General features: G+C 43.4%; 1 protein-coding gene across 1 annotated transcript; it reads left to right on the top strand.

Moving 5' to 3' along the window:
• Nucleotides 1–16,399: 16,399 nt before the first annotated feature.
• Nucleotides 16,400–27,209, top strand: rab5c (RAB5C, member RAS oncogene family). The gene is made up of 6 exons (XM_076995517.1): nt 16,400–16,538; nt 21,107–21,450; nt 22,637–22,788; nt 24,359–24,481; nt 24,561–24,654; nt 25,493–27,209. The coding sequence occupies exons 2-6, from the start codon at nt 21,282–21,284 to the stop codon at nt 25,618–25,620; spliced, it is 666 nt and encodes a 221-aa protein (XP_076851632.1). The 5' UTR covers nt 16,400–16,538; nt 21,107–21,281; the 3' UTR covers nt 25,621–27,209.
• The last annotated feature ends 104 nt before the right edge of the window (nt 27,210–27,313 follow it).

Genomic DNA, 27,313 nt, shown 5'->3' with positions numbered 1-27,313 from the left:
CGTAAAATGGACACAAATTAAGTGTTATATCGCGATCTATCGATCGCCGGTGTTTGGCGCCAGAGCGAACTAGTAACTCAGTAACTCATCAGAGGTAAATAAACTAGATTTTTTTTTTCGGCGTGAGATATCGAAAGTGTGATGTGAGAGCGTGTGAAAACGGTCAAATGAGTGTCTCACGCTCAATGAGTGAGAGTTGGCAACCCTGGTAACCCACAGCACAATGTGAGTAACAGCATAATGTGAGTAACACACAGCACACTGTGAGTAACAGCATAATGTGAGTAGCACACAGCACACTGTGAGTAACACAGTATTATGTCTGGAGCACACAATACACTATGAGTAACACACACCACACTGTCAGTAGCGCACAGCACACAGTGATTCTTGCTGTGTGTTTTGGGCACTTATTTAGTTTATAATGAGACATGCAGCAGCAGAGACTCTGAGAAGAGGAGCACAGTGCACATGGACACGCAGCGTGGGCGTGAAGTCGTTCTGCCTATCCACTAACAACACTGCCTATAGGCAATGCAAACTAGCGAATCTGAAGACAAAGCACACATTCATAGATAATTTTTGCAAGGCTTATGGTGGCCAACAAAACCTCAGGGACAAATGTATAGAAAGAGAAAAGATCGTGTTTCTAGCAGCTTCACTGTATCAGTATATTATGCAGTTTCACTGTTTTCAGTTGTGGCTGAGCAAGATTATTGTGAGTATTGTAAGCCGACTTTCCTCATTTTCTTTCTGTGTAACATGATAATTTAAAAAACTGACGTATTTCATTGTTTACAGACTCACAGAAGTGGGTAGTGGAGCAGATCTGTGGGTGGACAGAGTGGAGCTCTGATGAGTATTTAATATGGCACAAACCAATCGTTAGGCAAAGGTTGGCCATTGTGTAATACTCATCCTCGCTCTCATTTTAATGATATTCTACTCATATTACTTATCAACAGTCTAAAATATAAATATAAGCTTTAATCGCTTGTCAGTATGTGGTGGAAAACACACATGCATTAAATAAATGCACGTTTGATTTAAATATGCTGCAGTTATGGTAGAGAACGATACACTGACTTAGAGTGGGTGGAGCTCAATAATGTGTTTCTGGGAAATCATCCTCAGTTCATAATTCAGGCTTTGGTTTACTGAGAAGTTAACTATGACAGAGGAAGACGGATTTCTGACGGATGGAGAAAAGGATGATGAAATGATTGTATTTTAAATTGTGATCTACAGCACCATCACTAGGTAAAGGGAGGTAATTACATGACTTAGAAAGTTTAGATGCTTTATATGTGTGTATCAGATATGGATGGAGGAAGGTGGGAGACCATAATTAGAGAAAAACATTAATTATTTAGGTTAAAAACATTTATCCATTTTTAGATACTTGGCTTTGAATGCAGTGGTTCTTTATTATTTTTCACTTTCCCATATTTCTTAACGAACATAAAATATACAAATACGGTATATATTTATAATATATAAATAACCCTAAATGTATAATGCTCTATAGATCTTATTGTACACTGGACTACAAGTACAAATATTAGTATGCACTCATATAGTAGTACTAGTGTAATTGTGCATACTCATCTGATAGTTCTACCCAACTGATAACATATGTGCAGGGATGTCAAAGTCAAATACACCGAGGGCCAAAAAACCAAATTTGCTACAAGCCGAGGACCGGACTGGTTCAATATTTATTAAAACATATTGAAATGATTGCACATAGCCTATTGAACCAAGACCTAACACAGTGTATATTATTTAATGCTTAAATGAATAAAGCAATACTTTCTTATGGATCTGTCAGTAATTTCAAGTGAAAACATTTTTCAACAAGCAAACAGATAAAAACAAACTTCCTTCAAAGAAAACATGTCCTGTACATTAAATGAATAAAGTAATAAAGGTTTGAAAAGTGCTGGAATTTAGGCTAAAGTACTTGAAAATGCTTGAAATTGTAACTACTTCGTTTCACAACAAATAGCTATCTGACTAAACAGTTCTCTTTTATTACGTTAACAAATACGAGCCTCTTTTAATTCCAGGACGAAACATGAGAGAACGTGAAGACGTTAAGATTGGGCGTTTTGAAAATAAACAACCATTAAATAATGTGAATAAAAAAATAAAAAAATATTTCGAATCATTCCGAATATATGTATAAATATTTAACTTAATTAAGTTTAACGTGCTGGGAAATATTGAAATGGACCTTGAAAGTGACGTACAAGTGCTTTAATTCCATCTTATAAAGGTGTATGAACCCTGCAAACATGACTTTGTTTATTGCGCTGAGGCGAGAGCGGTTATCTTAACATAAAAAGAAAACGTTCCACCATTGTTATTTATAAACATATTTATAAGAAATTTATATTCCACGACAGGACCGACTGTTACCTTAGGAACATGGTTTGAATTCAACTTACCTTCAACTATAAAGTTTTCAGATACACGACGAATTTCACGTCGCATATTTTTATCACAAGTCGATTTGAATAAACCGTGGGAGATATACTCCTTTAACTCGCCATAAAATCTGAAATCCTTCATTTTTTTATTACAATGTTTCTCGTACGATCACACACTCCGTTCACTACTTCGCATCTAGTAGTGTCGTAAAGTGTAAACGCATCGGGCAAAATATCTGGGTGTATCAGGGTGTACGGATCGGGTAGTCACAGCACGACCTCGCGAATTGACAGCGCGCGAGGCCCTCGCGCACGGGCGGAGCCACTGCGATTACGTCATTTTCGCCGCGCTGACCCTCGCCGCTTGTGCGCGCTGCAGTGACTTCGCGGGCTACCGTTGCATTGTGGGGAATGTAGTGTTTGTGCGTGCAAAACACCAGCGGGCGGCTGTGGCCTGCGGGCCGGTTCTAATAGTAATTAAATATCATCCAGGGGGCCATAGATAATCAATTCGCGGGCCACCTTGACTTTGACACATGTGACAAAGGTAGCACAATGGCTACCTACAGTGTTAGCTTCACCAAAGTGTTAGCTTTTCCTCAACTGTAACTGTGAGTGATGTTTTGGCTATAATAAGACTTATGAACATCAAGAGCATGCAGTTTAAACAATGGACAGGTAAACAGGGAATATGTAAGTCTAAATTTTAGTGGACCTTGTTCTAATCAATCAAAAGTGAAATCCTTATTGTCTCACTTTAAAATGCTTTACTCATTGGCAACACTTATTGTGAATCAGTTTGACCTGCTGTTGTGCAAATGGAACAGACAACAGGTAGAAATGAGAGGCAATTAGCAAGACACCTCCTATAAAGGAATGGTTCTGCAGGTGGGGACCACAGACCTTTTCTCTGTTCTCATCCTTTCTGGCTGATGTTTTGGTCACTTTGGCATTGTGTCGGTTCTCTCACCATAGAGACAGCATGGTGTGGTGTATACAACCAAGTTGTAAGTTGATCAGGTAGTGCAGCTCATCCAGGATGGCATATCATTGTGAGCTGTGGCAAAAAGTTTTGCTGTGTCTGTCAGCAGTGTCCAGAGCATGGAGCAGTACACCAGGAGACATGGAGGGGGCCGTAGGAGGGCAGCAACCCAGCAGCAGGACTGCTACCTCCTCCTTTGTGTAAGGAGGAACAGGAGGAGCAGTGCCAGAGCCCTGCAAAATGACCTCCAGCAGGCCACTAATATCCATGTTTCTACTCAAACTATCAGAAACAGAGTCCATGAGGGTGGTATGAGGGCCCGATGTCCATAAGTGGGGCTTGTGCTTACAGCCCAACACCGTACAGGGCAATTGGCATTGGCGCTTCGCCATTGGCACCCTCTTCACAGATGAGAGCAGGTTCACACAGTATATGTGACAGAGTTTGGAGATGCCGAGGAGAATGTTCTGGTGGCTGCCACGTCCTCCAGCATGAACAGTTTCACAGTGGGTCAGTAATGGTGTGGGGAGGCATTTCTTTGGAGGGCTGCACAGACCTCCATATGCTAGCCAGAGGTACCCAGACTGCCATTAGGTACCCGGATGAGATCCTCAGACCCATTGTGAGACCATAAGCTGGTGCAGGGGCCCTGAGTTTCTTCTGATGCATGACAAGGCAAGGCCTCATGTGGCTGAAGTGTGTCAGCAGTTTCTGCATGATGAAGGCATTGATGCTATGGACTGGCCTGCCCGTTCCCCAGACCTGAATCCAATAGAGCACATCTGGCACATCATCCATCAACGCCACGTCCTTTACACTTTACAACATTTTATGCTAAATGTGTGGTCAGATGAGAATGACTAGACTGATTTGAAATGATAGACAGGCCACAGTAACTTGAATAACAACTCATTAAAGTATTCAGAAGAGCATCTCCAATTGCACAAAAGATATCAAATCGAACAGTCAATGTTAATTATGCAGTAAAAGGGTTAATATATGTTAAATGAAGCTCATGTCAGCTGCCTGTATGTTCATATTTGACCATGAACATTAGACCATGAACATATAGGTGGTGGTGTAATGGTGATGGTGTAATGGTGGTGGTGTTGTAATGGTGGTGTTGAAATGGTGGTGGTGTAATGGAGTTGTGTGATGGTGTGGGGGATATTTTCTTGGGACACTTTAGGCCCTTTTATACCAACTGAGCATCATTTAAATGCCACAGCCTACTTGGGTATTGTTGACCATGTCGATCCCTTTAAGACCGCAGTGTGCCTGTGCTGTCATGGCTACTTACAGCAGGAGGATGTGTCGGGACACAAGGCTCAAATCACACTGCAACACTGAGTTCTCTGTACTGAAATGGCCTCCACAGTCACCATATTCCAATCCAATAGATCACCTTCATGATTGGTGGAACAGGAGATTTACATAATGAATGTGCAGCCAATTAATCTGCAGCAGCTGTGTGATGCTGTGATGATGTCACTATGGACCATCATCTTTGAGGAATGTTTCCAGTACCTTGTTGAATCTGCCACAAAGAATAAAGACAGTTCTGAAGGCAAAAGGAGGTCCGACCCCCCACTGCTGAAATGTAACTGTTGATAGGACAATGTTTGATTAATTATAATAATGAGGTTCTACTGTTAGAACCATTTTATATGGATTTCAGTTTTGGTATTTTAGAACATTCCACTCTTGGCTATGCTTGCTTTAAAACCTACTGAGTCATGAGAGCAATAAAATCCCAGCAGAGGATCTGGAGTTCAATAGCCTATATTCACACTGTGTTTTATAGTCCTCTGTGGGCAACCGAGGTATAGGCCTTCAGACCTACAATGCATCTCACAAAACATGAATATGTTTACTATTAAGGTATTTAATATGTACCATTAAGGTATTTAATAAATTTCATTCGATTATCTGCTTTGATTAAAATAATTAAATCTGGTCCTTCATCAGTATATAATTCCATGTGTTTTGAAATGTTAATTTAGCTGAACATACCTAAACATTTATTTACTTTTCTGTTGATTTTATGTAGTGTGTTGCAGCATTTCATTTACATAAAGACCATTTTACATTTTCTTGTAGACAAACAACTGTATGATCGATCTGAAACACCTCAAGCAAGACCTAATCAGAATTATTGGTTTAATGTATATTTGCAGTCATTCAATAATCACTTATCTGTAAGCCTGATGGTCCTGGTGTGTAAATTTAGCATTTTTCCAGTCCACATAATGTAAATATTTAACTGTAATTGTAGGGTATTCTAACTAAAATTCTTTAGGTCGGAGCTTTGTGGCTGACGCGTGTTTCAGGATCCAAAAGTAAACGACATCTTCAACAAAAGTCACGTTTTGTATTTTTTATTGATGCAAAATAATAATAAAAACGAATACAAACGAACACTTTGCCTTTTAAGTTTCCACTATAATCGTTCCACAGTGTGACTACGTCCACGGTACGATCCACGGTACGCTCCACGTACGGTCAGAAAAACCGTGAGCCTCCAACCTTCCTTCTCCCGTGTCCCTCTAACCACACTGTCCACTGCCCTAGCCCACTTGTGTCACCAAAGGCCAACCACGTCACTTCCCAAAATTACTTTTAAATCCACATTATCCTTTTGCGTATATTCTCACAAAAAACCATGAAATATACTAAGCATAAATTTAAACCAGTATCAAATATCTTATCAATATTATATTATAATATGAAACATGAACACCAAATACACATAACATGGGCAAACTCTGAACTAGGCATAAAATAGGCATCTGGCGCCTACATTACCGGCCCCTAATTGTTCTAACACCAAAGTAACAGAACAATTACCAAACTTGATTCCTATATATTATCCAAGTATGAATCATATCCACGTATAAGAAATGTGCAAATTTCTGTCTCATAAATAAGATACTATTAGTATACTAAATGTCCAAATTTTCATGGATATAAATCCGTAATTGCTCCATCTGTGATAAAGAGAGAAAAGAAAGAGAGAGAGAGAGAGAGAGAGAGAGAGAGATAAAGAAATAAAGAGAGAAAGTAGAACCAGAGGTTGCTAGCACATGGTTCATCGTAGGGGCTTAGTCTTTACCACTAGCCCAGTCAGACTCCACAAGCAGACAGATCTTCGTAATGGGTCTGTCCAAGACATTAGTCTTTGTCTTTATTTTGACCCTGCGGACCAGACCGTTCCTGTCTGGAACTGCTTCAATAATCTTGCCCATAACCCAGGAGTTTCTAGGCGCACAGTCATTCACAAGAAGAACGATGTCTCCTTCAGCATAGTTCTTGGATGCTGTAGCCCAGCGCTGGCGCTCCTGTAGTTGCGGTAAGTACTCCTTAGTCCATCTCTTCCAAAACAAGTCGGACATGTATTGCACCTGTTTCCATCTGCGCCTAGAATATAGGTCGTCCTGATCAAACAATCCTGGAGGCAATGAGGGCATTGTCTTCAGCATTAACAAATGATTAGGTGTCAAAGCCTCTAAATCATTCGGATCGTTGGATGCCTTGGTGATCGGCCGGCTGTTGATGATCGACTCTGCCTCGCAGAGGACCGTAAGAAGGCCCTCCTCATCAAGGATCTGTTCTCTCACAACTGAATTCAGCACCTTCCTGACTGATCGTATCAACCTCTCCCATGCTCCACCGTGATGCGAGGCGGCAGGAGGGTTGAACGTCCACTTGATCTCATGCTGGTGGAACAGATGCTGAAACTCTGAGGAGTTCCAATCGGCAACAGCTGCCTTCAGCTCACGATTGGCAGCAACAAAATTTGTCCCGTTATCCGAGCGAACCTCTTTCACTTGTCCTCTTCGCGCTATGAAGCGCCGAATCGCGTTAATGCACGAATCAGTGTCTAATGACGAGGCCAACTCGATGTGCCCTGCGCGAATGGCTAAGCAAGTGAATATGACTCCATACTTTTTAAAGATGGTTCTTCCACGCTTGACCTCCAATGGTCCGAAATAATCCACACCAACTCGAGTGAAAGGTGGGTCATCAGGAATCACTCGCTCTTGTGGAAGATCAGCCATAAGTTGGGTTCCAGTTTTCCCATGCAAGCGGCGGCACGTCACACACTTCCCAATCACTTTTGTAATAGCCATGTTGGCGCTCGGAATCCAAAACCTTTGGCGCAGCTCAGAGAGCATGTGATTGCGCCCTCCATGCCCAGTCTTCAAGTGAATCTGTTGGAGGAGTAAGTCTGTTATGTGAAAGTCTCTGGACAGGATGACTGGCTGCTTGCTACTTTCTGGCATAGCTGCACGACTCAGTCTTCCGCCTACTCTCAACAGGTCATCTTGAAGTACTGGGTTTAGCTTGTACAAGTGACTACTGCGCTTTATGCTTTGACCTTTGCACAAAGCTGCAATCTCCTCCGAATATTTCTCTTTCTGACAGAATTTGATTATGTCAATTTCTGCTTGCTCCAGGTCTTCCACTGAAAGTTGAGTAGGTCCAATGCTCATCTTGAAGTGGTCAATCTGGCTTTGGATCAGCTGTTCACTTTGAACTGCACTGTTTTTAGTGTCAACTGCACACAGCTCTTTGTGTTTTTGACAGAGGCATCGCAGCATGGCCTTCAACTTCAAGAACCACGCCACGATTCTTTTCAATTTGATCCAGGATGAGAAGTGGTTGATTAGTCTTTCGAAGGGAGTGACATTCTCTTCCACTTCCACTCGATTCACTGTGACCTTTTTGATCTCAGGATCATCTGACGTAAGTTGTGTGTGGCTCAATGGAGTGTTGGGCCAATTCTCTTCGGGACCGTGGAGAAACTCAGGTCCAGACACCCATGTGGTGTTCTTCAGGAATTGATCCACTCTTTGCCCTCTAGAGGCGCAGTCGGCTGGATTCACGTCGGTGCCGACATGTCTCCACTGTTCCACATCAGAGTTTTTTAGGATAGCCGAAACTCTATTTGCCACAAACGTACGGAAACGCGTGGTCTCGTTCTGCAGATACTGGAGTACCACCGTACTATCAGTCCAAAATGTTGATTCTGCAAGATCCAGTTGAAGCTCTCTTCTTAGGACACCGTCCATCTTAATGGCTACCGTAGCCGCAATCAATTCCATCCGGGGAATCATAGGAGGCCTAAGAGGCGCTACTCTGGACTTGCCCATCATGAACGCACAATGCGTCTTATTGTCTGCATTGCGCAGGAGAAGGTAGCTGACCGACCCGTACGCATCCTCACTCGCGTCTGCAAAGTGATGTAATTGCGCGAATACGCATCTTCCAAATTCTTCAGGCTTGAGACATCTGGCCACTGAGAAATTCTCCAAGGCAGGAAGACTAGTTAGCCAGTTCGTCCACTGCTTCTTCACTTGCTCAGGTAAGTCGTCGTCCCATCCAATCTTCAGTCTGCATAGTTCTTGCAGGATAGCTTTCACTGGCAAGACTACGGGTGTCAAAATGCCTAATGGATCATAGACTGAACCAATGACTGAGAGAAGTCCTCTCCTGGTGAATGGGCGATCTTTGATGGTGATCTTGAATTTGAATACGTCTGACTCAACACACCAGTTGAGACCAAGAGCCCTCTCCATAGGTAATTCGTCACGATCCAGATCCAATGTTTTCATTTCCTTTGCCAATTCAGACTTGGGAATGGAGTCAAGTACCTTCCGTCGGTTGCTCACCCATTTGGTGAGGCGGAAGCCTCCTTTAGCACAAATCCTCATGAGGTCTTGACACATGGATACAGCTGCCTCCTCTGTAGCAACAGACTTGAGGCAATCGTCTACGTAAAAGTTCTGTAAGACAGTCTGAACCACTTCGGGTTTGAACTGCCCACTCTGATCTTCGGCACACCTCCTCAAAGCGAAGCTGGCACAACTTGGCGAAGATGTGGCTCCAAATAGGTGCACAGTCATCTTGTGCTCCGTCAACGCCTGGTTGCAGTCGCCGTCTGCCCACCAGAGAAACCTGAGAAGGTCAGAGTCTTCATCAGACACCTTAACTTGATGGAACATTGCTTCCACGTCTGCCATGATTGCAACGTGCTCTTGTCTGAATCGTATCACAACACCAATCAGACTGCTGGTCATGTCTGGACCCTGAAGGAGTTGGTCGTTCAGGGATGTGCCTTGATACGATGCTGCACAATCGAACACAACCCTTAGTGTCTGTTTGACAGGGTGGTATACGGCGTGGTGTGGTATATACCACACCTTCCCTTCTTTGTGCATCATTTCATCCTCTGAAAGTTGCACTGCATAGCCCTTCTTTATCAGGTCTTCCATAAAGTCTGTATACTCCTGTCTGTAGCTGTCGTTTCGAAGAAACTTCCGCTTTAGGTTTTGTGCTCGCTGTTCAGCTATTGGTCGATTATTTGGCATGTGAACCAATCTGTTCTTGAGTGGTAGACACAAGGAGTAATGACCATCAACCAACACAGCAGATTCCGTGACCATGTCCATGAACTGATGGTCTTCCCTGGACATTTCCACTTCTTCATGTTTTCCACATTCTGGAAAATCCACTTTGAACTGTTGTAGCCACAGGTTCTCCAAACTGCTGACTGATATGCGGTTTGCTGTTGTCCTCTTTAGTCTTCCTTTGTTCTGACTGCTATACGTTTCCCTCAAAGGCCCATTTACAGTCCAGCCTAGCTTGGTTCGCACAGCGTATGGCCCATCACCAATACTGCTCACCAGCTCCCATGGCTCCATAGCTTTGGGCACATTTGCTCCTATGAGCAATCCAATGTCGGCTTCGATATGAGGTAAGTGTATTCCTTTAAGGTAGGTCCACCTTTCTAGATCCTTTTGTTTCGGTATGTTTTCCTTTCCAACAGGTATGGATTTCTGTGAGAAAACATCTGGAAGATCGATAAACTCCTCACCGGATAAACTGCTGACTTTCAAGCCTGACAATATGTGAGTACAAACAGGTTTCTCTTCGTTCATAGTTCTCAGCAGTATGTTGGTCTTTCTTCCAGTGAGCTTCAACTCCTTCATCAAGGCTTCGGTACAGAATGTGGCCGAGCTTCCTGGGTCTAAGAAGGCGTAAGTCTGCACCACCGCGTTTCTCCTCTTGGTTTTAACCTGTACGGGAATAATCGCCAGCGTGCAGTCATCTTCTCCGGCCCCAATCAGCCCACCACCTTCGGATTCTGCAGCAACGAAGGCACTGAGTATAGTTTGCGTTTCAGAACTCTGTGTCTCTGTGTTTGTTTCATCAGCGATGCCTTTTTTCTTTATGTGCAGCAACGTTGGATGCGTTAACGAACACACCTGACAGCTGACTTTTGCCTTACAGGATTTACTCATGTGGCCTTGCTTTAAACAGCCAAAACAACATCCCTTGCTCTTCAGGAAGTTTATCTTCTCGTTGTGTGGCTTGCCTTTAAGCTTAGTACACGAGTCCAAGTTGTGTTCACCATCACAGAAGAGACACGTCTTTGTGACAGTCATCTCTGAGTCCGTGTTTTTCTTTGACTCTGTGTTTGCCTCCTGTTTGTCCAACTGTTTAGCACTTATAGTGAATGACTTTTTAATTATGCCTTTCTTCTGCTCTTTGTTATTGTTTTGCCTAAGTGTAGGTGCTTTAGATGTTGTGCTATCTTTTATGTCTCCGAAGACTGGGTGCAGAGCGATCTTGGCTTGTTTGTTAATAAACTCTACCAAATCTTTGAACTTGACTCTCTTGTCAGGTTGCTCCTGCACACCAAATACGACACCTCTCCACCTTTCTCGTAGCTTATAAGGAAGCTTCGACACAATGGCCTTCAAATTTGCAACATTATCAAGCTCTTCCATATAATTCACTTCAGTCATGGTGTTGAGGCATGCTGTCAGAAAGAGTGAAAAGGCATTCAGTGCGTCAGCATCCTCTGGCTTTATAGGCATCCAGTTTGCCACCTTGTTCATGTAGGCTACAGCAATCTTGTAATCGTTGCCGAAGTGCTCCTTCAGTAACTCTTTTGCTCTCTGATAGCCTTCTTGTGGCTTCATATGAAGGCAGCTCTTCACCAACTCTTTAGGTTGACCACTCGTAAATTGCTCTAAAAAATAGAGACGATCCCTAGGGCTTTCAGTGCGTGATTCTACACCATGCTCAAATGCCCTTACAAATGTGTTGTAATCAAGGGGGTGACCACTAAAGGTGGGAATGTCTAATGGTGGCAGGCTCATCGTTTTCTGTTGTTTCACCATCATCTCAGTTATTGTATTCTGACGAGCCATAACACCGCAGAGTGTTTCAACTGCATGGTCACCTGCTACAGGGATAGCTGTAGGCTGCCATGTGCCAGTAAACTGTGGCTGCTGCGCACCAATAGACTGAAGCTGCACAGCAATAGGCTGAGGCTGTAGTGGGATGAATTGACCATGTGCACTTGTATTGTCACTGACTGGATTTCGATTTACAGGCCGTGGTATGTATCCAGACTCAATAGTTAATGAATTGCGTGATGAATGGCGTGACGCTTGGCTCACTTGTGAAAAGCATTCATTTTCATAATTTTCTAAAACTTTTATTTTTGCGTCCGCTGCTGCAAGAAGTGTTTGCAGATCTAATTGTTCCCTTTTTGCTTTTAATTCAGCTTCTTGCAATTGTAAATTTTGTTTTTGTTGCAAAGTTGTTGCCTCTGCGAGCAATGTAGCTTTCTCCATCTCTGCTTTAAGCTTAAGTTTTGAAGAAGTGGTGGATACTCTGCTTCCAGCTACTGTCTCGCGCCCTTTACTCCTCTTGCTCGAGGCAACCGATATGGCAGACACGCTGTCCGAAGGACGAATTTCGGAGTCACAACGTTTTGATTGTTCAGCGCGAGCCGCAGCTGCTTTAATCCACATTTCCACATGTTCAATGAAACCCTGCATTCGGCTCGCATTTGGGTTAAACCACGACTTTTGATCCATATCTCGTTCTTCCTCGTTCATTAATTGTTGCAGACCATCGTTTATCTTACACAATTCTCTGAATGAGTCTTGAAAGTCCACACGCAATTTCTGTTTAACAGTGTCCACGTTACCATCGAATCCCATTAGCGTTTCAATCCGGCTAATTTGGCTAGTTAGATGGCCTAGCTTAGCTTTCCTTGACTGTGTTAAGCGGTGTAGCTTGTCTTCGACAGCTTTCTCTGTCATTTTCGATTCTCTTTTTCCACTAGTTAACTGTTCAGTAACTTCATGCATAATGGCAAACTTCCGAAATAACACACAAGTTGCAGCTTACCAGAATGATCATCCACTCGTCTCGTGGTAAGTTACTCTTCTCGTCTTGATAAAACGTTGTCCGAGGTTTTCACGATTTTTAACGAGTCCTTTTTCTTCCTTTCCAATTCCTTCTCCACACGAAGCAGAGAGGTTTTTCTGACTAAAGATGTAGGGTATTCTAACTAAAATTCTTTAGGTCGGAGCTTTGTGGCTGACGCGTGTTTCAGGATCCAAAAGTAAACGACATCTTCAACAAAAGTCACGTTTTGTATTTTTTATTGATGCAAAATAATAATAAAAACGAATACAAACGAACACTTTGCCTTTTAAGTTTCCACTATAATCGTTCCACAGTGTGACTACGTCCACGGTACGATACACGCTCCACGTACGGTCAGAAAAACCGTGTCCCTCTAACCACACTGTCCACTGCCCTAGCCCACTTGTGTCACCAAAGGCCAACCACGTCACTTCCCAAAATTACTTTTAAATCCACATTATCCTTTTGCGTATATTCTCACAAAAAAACCATGAAATATACTAAGCATAAATTTAAACCAGTATCAAATATCTTATCAATATTATATTATAATATGAAACATGAACACCAAATACACATAACATGGGCAAACTCTGAACTAGGCATAAAATAGGCATCTGGCGCCTACAGTAATTTAACCCACCTTTAATCTGCTGTGATATTACAACAAATACTGACAAGTGGAAAAACTCCCTGGAGAATTTTGTAATGTAAATTACAGAATCTCAGAGTGTATGAACAGTAAATCCATGTTCATCAGACTGGAAAGATAATGGCCACAGATGATTTTAATAATATATGTTTAAAAAACTTAAAGACAATAATGAAATTCAAGAAGCAATTTAAAATCTGAAAAACAAAAAATCATCTGATGGTCTCATCTCTGAATTTCACAGACCCATAACTTCTTTTCCTAATGGAAGTATGTGAAGATGCTTTTGAAAAGGAACAACTTTCCATATTACTAAAACAAGGCATCATAGCAATCTCATGGCTTCTTGATAGTAGGTGTCCTTTAACATTATTAAAGTGTCAGTATGAGCGATGCCACCTCTCACCACCAGATGTCACCATCATCCCCGGAGAACTGATCACCAACAGCTATCCTCCCTAAATTCCTCTACCTACAGGTCCTTCTAAAAAAATTAGCATATTGTGATAAAGTTCATTATTTTATGTAATGTACTGATAAACATTAGACTTTCATATATTTTAGATTCATTACACACAACTGAAGTAGTTCAAGCCTTTTATTGGTTTAATATTGATGATTTTGGCAACAAAGCAAAGAAACAACAACCCCCCCCAAATTAGCATATTTCATCCGACTAAAAAAGAAAAGTGTTTTAATACAAAAAAAGTCTACCTTCAAATAATTATGTTCAGTTATGCACTCAATACTTGGTCGGGAATCTTTTTGCAGAAATGACTGCTTCAATGCGGCGTGGCATTGAGGCAATCAGCCTGTGGCACTGCTGAGGTGTTATGGAGGCCTAGGATACTTCGAAAGCAGCCTTGAGCTCATCCAGAGTGTTGGGTCTTGCATCTCTCAACTTTCTCTTCACAATATCCCACAGATCCTCTATGGGGTTGAGGTCAGGAGAGTTGGCAGGCCAATTGAACACAGTACTACCATGGTCAGTAAACCATTTACCAGTGGTCTTGGCACTGTGAGCAGGTGCCAGGTCGTGCTGAAAAATGAAATCTTCATCTCCATAAAGTTTTTCAGCAGATGGAAGCATGAAACGCTCCAAAATCTCCCGATAGCTAGCTGCATTGACCCTGCCCTTGATAAAACACAGTGGACCAACACCAGCAGCTGACACAGTGGCACCCCAGACCATCACTGACTGTGGGTACTTGACACTGGACTTCAGGCATTTTGGCATTTCCTTCTCTCCAGTCTTCCTCCAGACTCTGGCACCTTGATTTCCCAATGACATGTAAAATTTGCAGTGCTGCTTCTCTGTAGCCCAGGTCGGGCGCTTCTGCCACTGTTTCTGGTTCAAAAGTGGCTTGACCTGGGGAATGTAGCACCTGTAGCCCATTTCCTGCACACGCCTGTGCACGGTGGCTCTGGATGTTTCTACTCCAGACTCAGTCCACTGCTTTCGCAGGTCCCCCAAGGTCTGGAATCGGCCCTTCTCCACAATCTTCCTCAGGGTCCGCTCACCTCTTCTCATTGTGCAGCGTTTTCTGCCACACTTTTTCCTTCCCACAGACTTCCCACTGAGATGCCTTGATGCAGCACTCTGGGAACAGTCTATTCGTTCAGAAATTTTTTTGTGTCTGACCCTCTTGCTTGAGGGTGTCAGTGATGGCCTTCTGGACAGCAGTCAGATCGGCAGTCTTACCCATGGTTGCAGTTTTGAGTAATGAACCAGGCTGGGAGTTTTTAAAAGCCTCAGGAATCTTGTTTAGGTGTTTAGAGTTAATTTGTTGATTCAGATGATTAGGTTATTAGCTCATTTAGAGAACCTTTTCATGATATGCTAATTTTGTGAGAATTTTGCGTTTTCATGAGCTGTATGCCAAAATCATATATTTCAGTTGGTGTGCAATGAATCTAAAATACATGAAAGTTAATTTTTTATCATTACATTATGGAAAAGAATGAACTTTATCACAATATGCTAATTTTTTTAGAAGGACATGTATTTTACCTCCTACCGTTCCAAAGTACTGCCTCTGTTACATCGAGTCTGACTGTTTCCAATGTAACTCCTTTTCCAATAAGGACAACACAACTGTTTTTGATTCTTAACTAACTGATTTAAGCCATATCTTAGTCATGACATTGAAATGTTTGGGTTCTGGTGCTACCCTGGTGTCTTTTAGTAAAAGTCCATTATTAAGCCTACCTTCAACTGATGGAACGTTCTGTGATGTCATTTTCTAGCTCGAGAAGAAGTTCGTTTTTTCAGTTAATTTAAACCATCACAAAAGTGAAGAGGTGCTTCCTTAGACCGTTCTTGCCCTTGAGAAGGCTTTGCTTTTTTACGAGAGAGAAAAAAGGGAGAATTATATGTATCGGAAGATTGAAATAAACGTTCAAAACTCGCTTCTGACTCAGAATTTCATCCCAACGTTAGCTGTCTGTCTAGTCAAGCGAATGGGCGCCTGACGAGGACAAAACATTCTGTGTTTAACTGTTTGCCGTCCTTAATAAACTCTAGAAGTCTTTCCTGACACACAACAGCTACGGAACACTGAGGGTTGTATACATTCGTACTGCTGGATTTGAACCCTGATCGTCTTGAGATGGTTGCAAGGCCCATACTACAGTCACAATCACTGGTATTTAATGTCAGTGTTGAAACAGAAAATAATACATGTATTAGAGACCTGTATGTTTCTGATGGGCTACATTACTGGGCTTGAAGAGATGCACTTGATCAGCACAAATTCAGGACCCAAGCAATATGTAAAAAACAACAAGTTTAAAGAAATCTCAATGTAACAAGTACACATGCTATATACAGGACCTGTTTATTGTTGTTGGTAAATATTTTATTCTTAAAATGATCACATTACAATTATATCTCCTCTATTCGGTGTGTATATTGTACTAAAGCAGCCAAAGTAACGAACGTCATCTTTTCATTTGTTTATTTTTTTTATCCGAATATATTAACGAATATGGATTGTTGTCTACTACGTTTTATGTTTTTTGTTTTCTCGTGTATGTGCTTTCCCGATTATGTTGTTCCTTTGGTAAAGTTTTTGTTATTTTAAAACTAATGTTATTTTAAGAGCGTGGGGAATAGGAGGATCCCGGAAGTCGGTTCCCTAAAGCGGAAGCGAAGGCAGGACCGTCGACTGGAGACGTTTGGGGCAACGAGAAGGGACATTTTTGTTCGAGCTATATTTTGCGAAAGCAATACAAAGCTCAGGTAAGTATAGATTTGTTGTTGATATGTGAACGTCTTACTGTTGGTGACAAGTACTGAGTGGCTCATTAAACTAATGACTGTCGTATCGTGAAGTTGGCGCTGTCATCTAACGTGAGCCACCGTCAGGTTAGCCGGATGCTAACCCGTCACGGCGCACCGGAGAGTCCCGACCCGCCATCACGGCCCCGGTCACGGGGTTACGGCTCGGCCCCTGGGCTCTGCTGCACAGGGCCGGTCCTGTCAAACTCCAGGGTCTCTTATGGTGTCCAAAGTTGGGAGTTAGCCCATTAGCGTGCCGGTAATGTGACTTTACTTGGCCAGCTGGCCTCATTTGGTATGCGAACAAAACTAGCCGAGCTCAGGGTGCAGAGTGAGCTAGCGTAAGCTAACCCTAAATACTTCACTAACCCTTAAAACACAAAATCCCATCCCCAGTATTAACTAACCCTAAATACTAAACCCCTAAATCCCCTAAAAAACCCTAAATCCCTCAACCTAAACCCCTAACCCTAGCGTTAACTAACCCTAAATACTAAACACTAACCCTTATCACTAAACCCCAGCCCTAGCGTCAGCTAACCCTAAATACTAAACACTAACCCTTATCACTAAACCCCAGCCCTAGCGTTAACTAAGTAGGGTTTAGGGCTAAAGTGTAGTGTTAGAGCCGTCATTAAAATGGACTTGTAGCATTTCAGTTTAACTAGCCAAGCAAGCTAGCACAGTGAGGTGAAGTTGACAGTTGTGTGTGTAATATTTTATAAAACGTTATTCTGTTAATAAGTATATGTACACTGGCGAGAGTGGCGAGCTACAGTGCCGGCGGGCCCAGCACTGCGGAGCTGAGCTCGGGTAACTCACCCAGCTCTCCGACCAGGGCGAAAATTCCACATAGGAAATGTCTACAGCCATGGGCATACTGTCACATGTATGAGAGAGGCGTAAGAGAAATCGTAGATGTAAACGTTTTCATCCTGTCTCTGGGCACAAAGTTCAGTTCAGTGTGGCATACCGTGTTTTAATGCGCAGGAATGTAAAGTCACATCATGCCTTCCGTGTTTTACCAGACCGGCAAGCTAGTTGAGTCACTACTCGGTTCATCACGTTTTGTTGCAATGAGGATTCTGTGGTTTGGTTTGGTCTTGGCTAAACAGTGTGTGCATTTAGACATGTGAACTGAAACACGCATTTGCTGTGGTCAATTGCCTTAGGACTGTCTCCATGATGAAACTTTCTTCATGTTTCTCTGTTGGTTCCTTAGGAAAGAGCTGATTTGTTAACCTTTGAATCCAGCTGGATTTTGAACAACCATTGTCCTTTTGTACTACAATGCAGTAAAAGAGAATATACAGACACTTCCTTTTTAAAATCTGTAAATCCATTCATTCTTTGACAAAGTTTAGCAAACAGAGTTGTTCTTTGAAGCATGTCTATGGACATTTGTGGTAGGGTTGGGTGGTATAGAGCTTTTTCATACCATCTTCAGATTACCGGGTTGGGGGGGGGGGCTTTTCATCACCTGTGTACATTCCTGTTTTTTTGGTGCATTGATACTCTGTGTTCTTAATGCCCTGGTGTGTGTGTGTGTGTATATACCCAATTTTCTTAATGCCCCGTTGTGTGTGTGTGTGTGTGTGTGTGTGTGTGTGTGTGTGTGTGTGTGTGTGTGTGTGTGTGTATTATACCCCCTGTTTTTAATTCCCCGTTGTGTGTATATATACCCCATGTTCTTAATGCCCCATTGCTGGCCATTGTTTCAGGTCTCCTGTTCCTAGTCTAGTCTACTTCCCTCTGCTGTTCTTGGTTTGTGTGTTTCAGGTTCCTGAGTTTTGCTTTGCCCATTTTCTTTAGCTTCTGTCTAGTGTTTTTTTCTGGGTCCTGTTGATTCTCTTTCTAGTTTGTGTTCACTTGTTCATGTATGTCCCATGTGTGTCCTCTACTTTTACCCGGTTTGTTGTATTATGTTTGCCTGCTTCCATTCCTTTGCTCTTTGGACTTGTTTCTTTATTGCAGTGGTGTATTAATCTAATTAATCTAGTTCTTAATTTTAATTTCATGTTGTAGCTACTTGGTTTGTTTTCTTATTTGGTTATGTGTCCACTTCCATTACGGCACAAATTCCCGGCGTTACAGACATGACTTTTTTGAACTTTTAAATGCTATATCTGATGATCTGAAATATAGCCTATTTAAATACAAACATATGTCAGCGTTATGGATGTGTGGAATAACGACAGACAGCATGTCCTCAAAAAAATATCAGTCATGCTAACTTTTATTAGCATTACTTTCATTAACCTCCAAAGCTAGGTAGCTCCAACGACTTCCCACAAGAAAAGCAGTTTGATTTGAGACAAAGCTCAGCAACAAGCACTTCTTGCGTGTTGTACCTCCCCTTTTACACACTTCTTGCGTGTTGTACCTCCCCTTTTACACACTTCTTGCGTGTTGTACCTCCCCTTTTACACACTTCTTGCGTGTTGTACCTCCCCTTTTACACACTTCTTGCGTGTTGTACCTCCCCTTTTACACACTTCTTGCGTGTTGTACCTCCCCTTTTACACACTTCTTGCGTGTTGTACCTCCCCTTTTCTCACACTTCTTGCGTGTTGTACCTCCCCTTTCCGTCAGATTCGCCTACAGGTAAAACAACACCATAGTTAATATACTGTCACCATTTTACAATACTGTCATATTTAAATACTGCGTTATATTGAAATACCACCCAACCCTAATCTCTGGTCCACTATATGTTCATTTGTGTCCTTGTAACAATGACTAATTCTAATGGACCTTTATGAGCCATATCTCATTAACATGTTCAAAATTAAAGGTTTATTGTGGTTTTTGAAAATGAGTGTGCCGATTCTGTTAATCACTTTAGGGCATGACTTCCATTTTTAATGGGATAAACTCCTGCTCTGACTGTGAGTTGAATGTGGACTTGTCTTTGTGTTGTTTTCTCTCTACATACAGACATGTAATGTTGCTGGACAGTTTGTAGAGTGTCCTGTTCTTGCCTGTGTGTAGTAACCCTTTACTATTGATGACAATGTTGCAAAGTCCAGAGGCCACACCCACCTCACCAGCTGGTTTTCAGGGGTCAAATGTGTGCTCTGACTGGCCGTAGAAGACCCAGCACACACATACACCCTTGAGTGATGCCCTCTTTCACAGACTGGAAATGTTTTATAATGAATCTGCAGATGGAGTCTAACCTTGCTGTGACTCAAGCATATATGTCTGTGGTTTCACTTCTCCTGGCACCCTACGTGAGTGACTCGTCATTAGTAGTTATCTGGCCAATGCACTGTAGAAGTTAGATAAGTCAACGGGCTTCACGCTCAAACTTGGCTATGAATGTGCAGATACGCCCACATAAAACTCCAGCTTTTCAAGCAGGACGCCAGGTCATTTGTCAGGGACGGATTTCCTCTATTTGTACTCTGTGATGTCCTCTTCCTTTGTCCTAAACTGAAGGGTGGTCTGACTCCTATACTCATCATTAAGGCTCTATGCTGGCCATTGAATTCTAAGTTTGTGGAGTTAATATTAAGTGTTGAATTAAGATTCATATTTTTTCCCCTCATATGTTGTGTATAGTGGTTTGCTTGTCTTGAAGGAAGTTGATTGTTCCTTGCAGTAATCTTCCATCACTATGTTGAACCCAAGCTGTCTGTCCTGTTACTCTTCGTGTTAGACTGCAGTGCTGTTTTTCACAGACTTCTCTTGGTCAGAGTGAAACAAGCTGTGGTTGGACGTTGTTACTATAAATACAGAAGAAATGTTTTTTGATCTTCACTCCTGATCACACTACGTCCATGCTGGCTAGTTTTATTTGTGTAGTAGTTTACCCAGCATTTGTGTTCAGTGTTGGATTCATTTTTCTTTACTGGAATGAGGAAGAGGGCTTTGTTGGATCTTGGTCCGGGAGCTGCTCTGGTCCGCAGCACTTTGTGATGCTGCTGGAAGAAATGCAACATCTGTGCAGGGGGCAAACAAGCAGTTTAGTGATGAGGAAGCTGAGGTGCTATTGGAACAGAACTTTCCACGCTAGCTTATTAGAGGCAGAGCGCTGACATGTTTTTCACCACTGATGTCATTGAGAATCTACTGTTGCCTTGTCATAGCTTAATATTGTCTAGAGATCTGCTATAGCAAATTACACACCTTTTATATTTCTGTTCCCTCCTGGAATGGGGCGGCTGTCTAGTGGACAACTCCAGTCTCTCTCCTCTTGATGGTGTCTGAGGTCTATATCAAATGTGCTGATAACCCAAGCCCGTGTGACCTCTTGCTTTCTCCAGGCCTTCAGTAACATAAAGAATCTGCCTGAAATAACACCTCGGCCTGGGAGTACTGGGTGTGATTATTTAGAACAGGATCACATATTGGCATGGTGTGTCTCTTATAAATGACACCAGACACTTTTGTTTTGTGTTAGATGCTGCCTTTAGTGGCTGGTCAACGTTGAAGACTGTTAGACTTTTAACTACATATTTTTGTTTTCTAAGAAAGTGTTCTACTTGATGTGTTGAAGGTTTTCTTTATTTCTATTGTTACTACAGTGACAACAATCCCTCTTCCTGCTGTCCTGTGGTCCTGTGCTGCTTCTCTCAGCCTCCCCCTCCTCACCGACCCGCCCCATCCTGACCAAGTGTTCCCGGGTCTGTGACCCACGACCCACACCAGCAGAGCACACATCCCAGCCAGCCCTCTCCTCCCCTGGGTCGTCCTATCGGCATGGCTGGGCGTGGAGGACCGGTGCGGACAAACGGGGCCGCTGCCGCCGGCAACAAGATCTGCCAGTTCAAACTGGTGCTGCTGGGCGAGTCCGCTGTAGGCAAGTCCAGTCTGGTACTGCGCTTCGTTAAGGGCCAGTTCCACGAGTACCAGGAGAGCACCATCGGAGGTGAGGTTGGGGTGGGGGTGGGGTGGGGGTAGATGTTTATTATTTTCAAGCACAAAGTTGAATTTTCCTGCTCTTCATTTTTTATTTCTTGACATTTTTATCCTCTGTTTATTTGATTAAAGAATTTGAATATTTATTGGCCTCTGTGCTCTGTGAGAACTTGGCTGTTTTCTTAACTGAATATGGGAGTCCTGAACTGCCCAGGGCCCATGGTTCTCTACAGTGGGGTTTTCTCTCCTCTTGCTAACTCTAACCCTTCCTGACTGGTTACAAGTGTTTACCTTTTTAATGAAATGATGAGACGTCGATTGTGAGGTATAGCTGACAAATGGGTTTACTCCTGTTCCCTGCCATGATGTCGTGCGAGGGTGAGCTGGTCTTCCTACAGAGCTGCAGGAGGAAACTGAGGAGCATCTGCTGAGAGGAAGTAGCAATGGGACTTCCTGCCTGCCTGTGTGCCTTTGTGCCTGTAGACATATGAATAAGTGAAGGAAGACCATCACATTTCTCATTGGGGTTTTCAGCGATAGATTTGAAATTAATTTGCTATTGAATGTTAAATTGTATTCAGAATTGTTTTAAAAGATGCTCCAGTTATTGCTGGTTATTTGCAATGCCAGAGCAGCCTAACATTGACCAGATAATGCCCAGTCATCGTACTGGATGTGGGGAGAGGGAGAGAGACAGGATGTCACATGTTTGTTGGCCTTGGATTAAAGAGATGGTCAGCACTTTTACTCTTTCACTGATATGATTCTTCTTCCCTTTGTTAATTACCCATTGGTTGGGATTGGGCCTCAGTTCAGTGCCCTAGTGTTCAGTGCCCTAGTGAAATGTATGTGAACTGCAGTCATGTGACCTGCTGCTGTCATGTGAACAGCCCTGCTGCATCAGCAGGCCTATAAGGACCAGTGGGCTGTATCGGTGAACTTGTGAAGTAAAGGCCTGTCAAACCACACAAAAATGAGTCACCTATGGAGAGTAAAGTGAGGTGGTTCTGTTTGAGAGCAGCTGTCATTAAACTCAGATGGAACACCTGAAGAGTTCAGCCTGAATCAGAGAGGATTTTCAGAATAGATCCTGACATCTAATGTTTTCATTAGAACGGACTACACATGCATTAACTTAATTATACCCAGATATGTGTCTCACACATTCTCTCTCTGTCATCCCCCCCCCCCTGCAGCTGCTTTCCTCACACAGACAGTCTGTTTGGATGATACAACAGTGAAGTTTGAGATTTGGGACACAGCCGGCCAGGAGCGCTACCACAGTCTGGCCCCCATGTACTACAGAGGGGCCCAGGCTGCCATAGTAGTGTACGACATCACTAATACAGTAAGAACACACACACATAGTGGTGTACGATATCACTAACAAAGTAAGCGTCAGATTCAGACCTTTACTACCTCACACACACTCATAGTGGTGTACAACTTAACTAATACAGAAAGGCTACCTTATTTATATAGCGTCTTTCATACACACTGGCAATTCTAAGTGCTTCACACAAGAAATAAAGAAGCTTATAGTGACCTGATGTCTATCACCTTGGGAAGGTCACACACACACTCAGTGGTGCACAACATCACTAACACAGTACGAGCACACACACTCATAGTGTACAAAATCACTAACACATTGCTTACTAAGACAGTAAGAGTGCACACACTCATAGTGGTGTATGACATCACTAACACCATAAGCGTCACACCTTTACTGCATTACCTCTCACCTCAGACGTGCAGTCTCTCAGAGTCCTGGGCACGTGAAGACCAGTCTGTGTGTGTGTGTGTGTGTGTGTGTGTGTGTGTGTGTGTGTGAGAGAGCTGTAATGACCCTGCATTTCCAAACACCACCACCTGTGTGAATGCCAGTCCTGGCTCGTTGTGACTCCACTGTGTGGACACACAGGAAACAGTGACTGTGCCACAGAGGCACGTCATACTACACTGGAACTGCGGATACTGACTCAGCATCAAGGCGTTTTGCAGAAGAAACAACCCTGTTCCTCAGATAAACTGGGAATGTAACACAGTAGATGTTCCGCACACTCCTACTCTTACTTATACACCCCTACCCCTTACACCTACACTCCAGCACACCGACAACCCCTAGCCCCTACGCTCTCCAGCGCTCCGACAACCCCTAGCCCCTACGCTCTCCAGCGCTCCGACAACCCCTAGCCCCTACGCTCTCCAGCGCTCCGACAACCCCTAGCCCCTACGCTCTCCAGCGCTCCGACAACCCCTAACCCCTACGCTCTCCAGCGCTCCGACAACCCCTAACCCCTACGCTCTCCAGCGCACCTAACCCCTAACCCCTACGCTCTTCAGCGCACCTAACCCCTAACCCCTACGCTTTCCAGCGCACCGACAACCCCTAACCCCTATGCTCTCCAGCGCACCGACAACCCCTAACCCCTACGCTCTCCAGCGCACCGACAACCCCTAACCCCTACACTCTCCAGCGCACCGACAACCCCTAACCCCTACGCTCTCCAGCGCACCTAACCCCTATGCTCTCCAGCGCACCTAACCCCTATGCTCTCCAGCGCACCGACAACCCCTACGCTCTCCAGCGCACCGACAACCCCTACGCTCTCCAGCGCACCGACAACCCCTACGCTCTCCAGCGCACCGACAACCCCTACGCTCTCCAGCGCACCTAACCCCTAACACACTCATGAAACACTGTACTCCTCCTGAGTTGAGAGAAGCCTGTTGCTCTAAAATATCTAGCCAGCAGTGTCCTGTACTCAGAAACTGACCATTGATAAAGGCCGGGAGTACAGCTGACAGACCCTGGGTAGGTGTGTTTGGCTGGGTGGCGTGTGTGTGTTTGTGAATTGAGTGGTTGGTTAATGTTTAAGTGCCTGCTGGTTTGTTCATTAGTGTTTTTCTTCCAGGATACGTTCACGCGAGCGCAGAACTGGGTGAAGGAGCTGCAGAGGCAGGCGAGTCCCAACATCGTGATCGCGCTGGCAGGGAACAAGGCAGACCTGGCCAGCAGGAGAGCAGTGGACGTCCAGGTGCGTCTTATGAAGAAAGACAAGTGTTTCTGTCTTAGGAAGTGCACATGCTGAAAAGGACCCATATGTGTCTTCACAGGAGGCTCAGGCATATGTGGACGACAACAGCCTGCTGTTCATGGAGACGTCCGCCAAGACGGCCATGAACGTCAACGAGATCTTCATGGCCATTGGTAAGCAGCCCTGTGATTTCAGCATGCAACAAAATATACTAGATGGACAGAAGTATCTGGACACTTTACCATCACTTCTACATTAGCTTGTCTGACATCCCATTTCCTATCCCATGTGTTTATGGCCTTGCTGTGTGCACAGGGGCATTATGGGGCAGGGGCTGTGTGCAGGCCGGAGCTGAAAAATGGAACTGGCTAAAATATGTTTGTATGATGGTAACAGGCTGAAACCGTGACTGAGAACACGCATGTTCTAGGTCGTAAACATGTTCTCTGACCACCAGACAAAGGACAAATGGGGCACACATTTGCTCTCCTGAATGAGTGATGGTCTGTATGACCCTGCCCACAGTACATAACAGCCAGATCTTTACTCATTTGAGATTCTTCATCACACTGCAGCTACAGAGCTTAGCTTCCTCCAAACCCAGAACATCCCTCTGTCTTCCAAACCCAGGTCCATCCATCACATTGCCAGATAGAGAAGTGTCACTCTTGAGAAGGTTTCCACTGCACATGTTATGAACAGTGTGAGTGGAACAGTACTGTTCGGCTTCGATAGGCAGTAATGTTTGAAGTCACTGAAGTCTTCCATAAGACCCGTTCTACTGCCAGGGTTTGTCTCTGGAGATCATTTGGCTGTGTGCTTGACTTTATACACCCGATGAATGTGATTGAAGCTGGTAGATTTGAACTCTGCAGTTAGAATGTGTGTCCTCGTACTTTTAGCCATATAGTGTACATTTAACAGCGATATAGTACCAGTCTGATGCCTAATTTGAACATTCACATTGTAGTTCCTATACCTCTGTATGCTGTAACAAAGTTGTCTTTGTAGCTAAGAAGCTTCCGAAGAGTGATACGCAAGGTGTGACGGCACCTGGTGGGCGGGGCAGGGGCGGAGTCGACCTGCAGGAGCCGGCCCCTCAGGGCAGATCCGGACAGTGCTGCGGAGGCGGGAACTAATCATTCAAGCAATCGGCTGGCAAATACGGCCAAGAATCAACAGACACATTACCAACACAGTACCGATTCATAGTCTGACAATTATGTCTGTTCACAGCCAAACTGGAAGCTCTGGTCAATTAGACTGTGATGTACTTCTGCAGCCCACCTGATTGTTGTTTTGAACTGACCAAAGGGCCCATTGGTATTCCTGGGGTTTAGGGTTAGGATCTTCCTCGCCACTTGTAAATATTTTGACCAATTATCCCTCCAACTGACAGATAAGCAGACTCCATAGCGACTGTGTTTAAGAACCAGTAGAATGGCATTTGCTCTAAACAGTCACTTGCCAAAAATACAAAAGAAAAGAATTTGGGGAAGGAGGGAGGACAGTGCATCATAAACACAGCTCTAAGCCCCTCCCTCTTATGGTCTGGGTTCAGTTGTGCATCATAAACACAGCTCTAAGCCCCTCCCTCTTATGGTCTGGGTTCAGTTGTGCATCATAAACACAGCTCTAAGCCCCTCCCTCTTATGGTCTGGGTTCAGTTGTGCATCATAAACACAGCTCTAAGCCCCTCCCTCTTATGGTCTGGGTTCAGTTGTGCATCATAAACACAGCTCTAAGCCCCGCCCTCTTCTGGTCTGGGTTCAGAACTAAATCCAAACTGCTGCTCCAGACGTTTCTTCCACTGTGTTTCTTGTTCTGTCTGTCCCGCCTCAGTCAGATGAACACGGCTAAACTCCCGTCTCCCGCCCAGCAGCATCTGCACCTCACAAGTGTTGATTTTCTCTTTTCTGCTTTTCTGATTTCTTTTTGGGTCACAATGTTTGAGGGGAAGAAGAGAAAATAAAAAGGATGAGATCATAGGCTTCATTTTCTCTCCATACACAGCAGTTACGTAGATTCTGTATTATTCTTGGTTATTACTTTTGTTATTATTGCAATTATGACTACCACTACTCCAAAGCTAATTAATATTGATTTATTGGATAGGCTAGTCCTTTTCCTCCCTGGTCCTGTCTGTGTGAAATACAGACTGTATGCACATAACACAGTGTCTCAGCATTAATTTAATGATGTTTTTTTTTGTTGTTTGTTTTTTCTTTGGAAGTTTTCATTCAACAAACCCTACATGGATTGAAAAACACATGGAAATTGCAAAATTTGCTTCCTCTGACCAAAATCACAGTTTATGTATTGAAAATAACTTGCTGTATTTGTACTCTAGATTTTCTTTTTTCTGTGAAAGTATACTGAATCATTAGCCATTATCTAATACAGTACCTTCCCAAAACTGATCAGTCATTTTTCTTCTGTCCATAAGATGTTTGTTTGGTAACGAAGGTCCTCGTGTGCACTGCTTCTCATCCTGTCGTTTTCTGTGTTTTTGCTCCCTCTCCAAGATTGGTTTTGTGTTTATTTTATTTTATTTTTTAACATCTATTGTCTCTGTCTTATGTGAATTAGTACAACAAATCGTAGCTGCTTCCCTGCCCCATGTCAGCAGGGTTTGGACTGTTGTGGTCTTCAGTGGATGGGGGCACAACAGGAAAATAGTCAAAAGCTCTTGTAGTTCTGATTTTACCAATAAACCAGGGAAGGTAAACTTTGTGTGAGGCTGCTTTGATAAAACTTGTTCCTGTTTTATTTCATTACGTGTTAGTTTAAATCAATATATAACAAATGTTTTGGGCAAATAGTATACCATAT

This window comes from Brachyhypopomus gauderio, chromosome 2, assembly GCF_052324685.1.
Source record: "Brachyhypopomus gauderio isolate BG-103 chromosome 2, BGAUD_0.2, whole genome shotgun sequence".
NCBI classification, from domain to species: domain Eukaryota; kingdom Metazoa; phylum Chordata; class Actinopteri; order Gymnotiformes; family Hypopomidae; genus Brachyhypopomus; species Brachyhypopomus gauderio.
This window is presented reverse-complemented; position numbering and strand designations above follow the sequence as displayed.

Excerpts from the sequence above, each read along its gene's own strand:
- rab5c (XM_076995517.1), top strand. The coding sequence starts at position 21,282 with ATGGCTGGGCGTGGAGGACCGGTGCGGACAAACGGGGCCGCTGCCGCC. Across the intron at positions 22,789-24,358 it reads TGTACGACATCACTAATACA|GATACGTTCACGCGAGCGCA; the intron begins GTAAGAACACAC and ends TTTTTCTTCCAG. Across the intron at positions 24,655-25,492 it reads CGAGATCTTCATGGCCATTG|CTAAGAAGCTTCCGAAGAGT; the intron begins GTAAGCAGCCCT and ends TTGTCTTTGTAG.